The sequence below is a fragment of the Medicago truncatula genome, chromosome 3 (assembly GCF_003473485.1).
Source record: "Medicago truncatula cultivar Jemalong A17 chromosome 3, MtrunA17r5.0-ANR, whole genome shotgun sequence".
NCBI lineage: Eukaryota > Viridiplantae > Streptophyta > Magnoliopsida > Fabales > Fabaceae > Medicago > Medicago truncatula.
The window spans coordinates 8,240,030-8,243,717 of NC_053044.1; the positions used below are offsets into that span (position 1 = coordinate 8,240,030).

General features: G+C 38.6%; 1 protein-coding gene across 1 annotated transcript; it reads right to left on the reverse strand.

Annotated features, from left to right (window-relative positions):
- Positions 1-286: 286 nt before the first annotated feature.
- On the reverse strand, positions 287-3,688 carry LOC11419581 (putative disease resistance protein At3g14460). Its single transcript, XM_003598908.1, has one exon. The coding sequence runs from the start codon at positions 3,686-3,688 to the stop codon at positions 287-289; it is 3,402 nt and encodes a 1,133-aa protein (XP_003598956.1).

Consider the following 3,688-nt stretch of genomic DNA (forward strand, 5'->3'; position numbering starts at 1 on the left):
CTTTTCTCTATCGGCCCCGAAATTTAGGACACGATTCTTGATATACTTGCTGGAATATGAAAGTCACAATTAGAAGATTTTATGTCTTCGTTTACTGGATTTTCAAAGTGTTTCAAAGAAGTAAAAAAATATAACCTTCTTGTATTGTTGTTAATGTTAATATCAAATCATTTCCGTTCAATAACGTTTAGCTCCCACCTTTGTTGAAATTTGAAAATATGTCACTGTTCTTAGTTTCATAAATATATTGCATGTTAGTTGAAGAATACGATGTGTATGGAATTGGTTAATTAAAAGGTGCATACAAAGAGTACTCATACTTGCTATCTAATATTGAATATATTGTCCATGCTGTTTTCTGTTCAAAAAGACCCTTGTAGTTTATTCTTCTTAGGTTGGAACAATTTTTTAACTCAAGAGATGTAATAGTTGATGGCAGCAGACTCTCCTCCGGAAAGGACTCCAAGATTTCAAAATCATCACTAACACATAATTGTTTTAGAGATTTGAGTTGGAACAAACCCCACTCCTCTCTCGAAGCCATCAATTTAGGACATCTTTCTACTCGGAGGCTGCATAGATTGGAGGGCAGCTGCCTCCCGGAAAACAATTCTAGCCATGGACTATCATACAACATGAGAAAATGAAGATTGGTGAACAAGTGCAGTGCAAAAGGCAAATAGGAAGAGTGCCAACCTGTTATAGTTAGACTGCGAAGAGAATTACAGCTACACATATCCGAAGAGGACCATTCTAAATTTGGACCAAAGAAGTCTTCAACTTCCAACTTTTCAAGAAAAGCGCTGTTAAATAAAATTTTCTCTAGGGTGGATTCAATGACCCAAGACCCACAAAGGATGACCCTTTTCAAGCTAGATGGCAATTCATTTATTAAAATGCCATCACATCTCTTTAGTTCTAGGTCACTGATATTATCAGCCTTGGGAATTGAAGCCTGCAACTCTTGGCAATCAATAATCTCCAATTTTTGCAAAGAAGGAAGGTGTTGAGGCAGGGAACTTTTCAACTTCGGACAATGTTTTATACAAAGCTCTCGAAGCAAAGGGAAACATTCAAGACATAACCATTCCTTCCATTCTGACATGTGCTCAAATCGCAAAGTTTCAAGAGATCTAAATGAAACATTTGATGAATTATAGCCACAAATCTCTGCACCAATAATCTCTATTCCATCGCAGCCTGAAATGGAAAGCTTCTTGAGAGAGTGGAACTGCCCAAGTGATGGTAACTGGGAACAAAGTTTACATCCCAACAATTCAAGAGTAACTAAATTGGGTAAATGATAATCGCCAAGCCAATTTGGAAAGCTACTGCCTCTGTAGTCTTTGATGGTTAGCCTCATGAGGTTTCTATTTGGTTGGAGAGCCTCTAAGACAGAGACATGTGCTTCAGTTACTGATCCATCCATTTCTCTCCATTCATCATATGATACGCTTAATTCTTCTAAATGTTCTTTATCTTCCAAATTTGCTGCCACAGCATCAGCGGGATCGATGACATTATTCAACCCTGAAATTTGAAGCCTTCGTTGAAGATGGTTGAGTTCCGCCAACTGTTTAATGTCAAATCCACGCTGCTCTCCCACAACAAAATCAGTCAGCATCTCAATATTTTTTAACCTACTTATATTCGGTGGCATCTTCTTAATATGAGTGCCGTTTAGATTAAGATGACGTAAATTGATGAGTTTGCAAAAATCTGAAGGCAGCTCAGCCAATCTGAAACATTGTTCCAACAAGAGTGTCTGCAAATTATACAGCATACAAATGGAATTGGGTAAGCTTGCAATCTCAGTGTGAGAAAGGTCTAGATAGCGCAGAAGCTTTAAATTTCTTATCTCATCGGCTAGCTCTACGAGATTGCAACCAGAGAGGGACAACACCTGCAAATATTTTAGTCTTGAAAACAAAATTTTCTGTACACTGGGGCTTATCTTAAAGCGTTGGTCACCACAACCCTGCGCTTCTACCATCAGACTGTGCAGTCCCTTAATTTTATGAATATGATCTAGTTTTCTATCACCATCTTCCAAATCAAGGCAGCACCAAATGTGACGCGTCCTTTTAGGGATTTCTTGCACATTACCATCCTCTATTCTTAAGCAGAATTCTCCCGACACTGATTTTGCTAAATCATTGACAAGATCGTTCATGATGAAGTAGTATTTACCAGCCCATAAAGGCATAGTTACTGATTGTTGGAAAAACGATATTGACACTAGATAATTGAAGAATTCATTACCCAACTGTTCTTCAGTTTTGTCTCTTCCCCAACACTTTAGCAAGCCTTCTGCCATCCAAAGCTTGATTAACCCACGCTTCTCAAACTCATAGCCCTTTGGAAATATAGAACAATAAGCAAAACAACGCTTCAGATTGGAAGGGAGGTTAAGGTAATTCAATCTCAGTATGGGGTTAATGTTGTCCCCGTCTGATAAACGCCACATATCAGTCTCCAATATTTTAATCCATTCAGTTTCACAGAATTTGTTTTGCAATAATTGCCCCAATGTTTCTAGAGCTAAAGGCAACCCCCCACACTTTTCTACTATTTTCTTGCCGATCGACTCGAGATTTGGATATTCAAATATATTCTTGCCCAAAAAAGCATGATGCACAAATAAGCTCCAAGAGTCACTCTCATTCAATTGATTTAAACGAAGTAGCCGGGTGGATGCCATGATTGATGCTACTTCATTGTGAGGCGTCCTCACGATAAGCTTACTTCCAGAGGATCCATTGCTAAATGGAAGTAGTAGCTTCTTCCTACATTCCACATTCTCGTTCCAGATATTGTCTAAAACAAGCAAGTACTTCTTGCCAGCTAGTCTCTGTTGCAATTGACGTTGGAGTATTTCCATGTCTTCACTATACGTTTCTGAAGAATGAAATTCCCTGAGAATTGCTTGGGTGAGATGAACAAGATCAAAAGATTCTGAAACATAGACCCAAGCTTTAAGTTCAAATTGCTCATGTATCTTGTGGTCGTTGTAAACAAGTCGGGCAATGGTTGTCTTACCCATCCCAATCACACCCACTATACTGATTATGGGTACAAAGGTTTCACTGTAACTGTCTGAAAGTAAAAATTCAGTCATTTCCTCTATCTCATGCTCCCTACCATACACCGCAGATTTATCCATCAAAGGTGCAGTTGGTAATATCCGGGGGATGACTCTACCATCTTTACCAACAAATATGTCATTACAACTTTTCGATACAGCTCTAAATTCTCTTAACAATTTCAAGACTCCAATTTCACAATCACCACTAGTAAATTTGTTAAGTCCCAATCTATCCTTTTGATCAGCAAGAAACTCTAGGTTCTGTATCAATGCTTCAATCCTATCTTCAAATCCTCGCTTAATAAAAAGTGAAAGATAGCGTCGCATCTTTCCCTTTGATCGTGCATCAGTAGCAATCACATCGAATAGTTGCTCTAATTCGTATACATCATGTTTGAGATCATCAAGCCAATTCTTCACGTTTCGGTGTTGGTACTCCTTTATATCTGCATCATCCAGTACTTCATTGATAGAATCTAGTGTGATTTCAAGTTTTTTCCACAGCCTTTCATGGAAGTAGTCTCTGAAATCTTGAGAAGCCAACCTCTCTCGAATCACTTGAAAGACAGACGAAAGAAATGCCCCACCAACAACCCCTGCCAT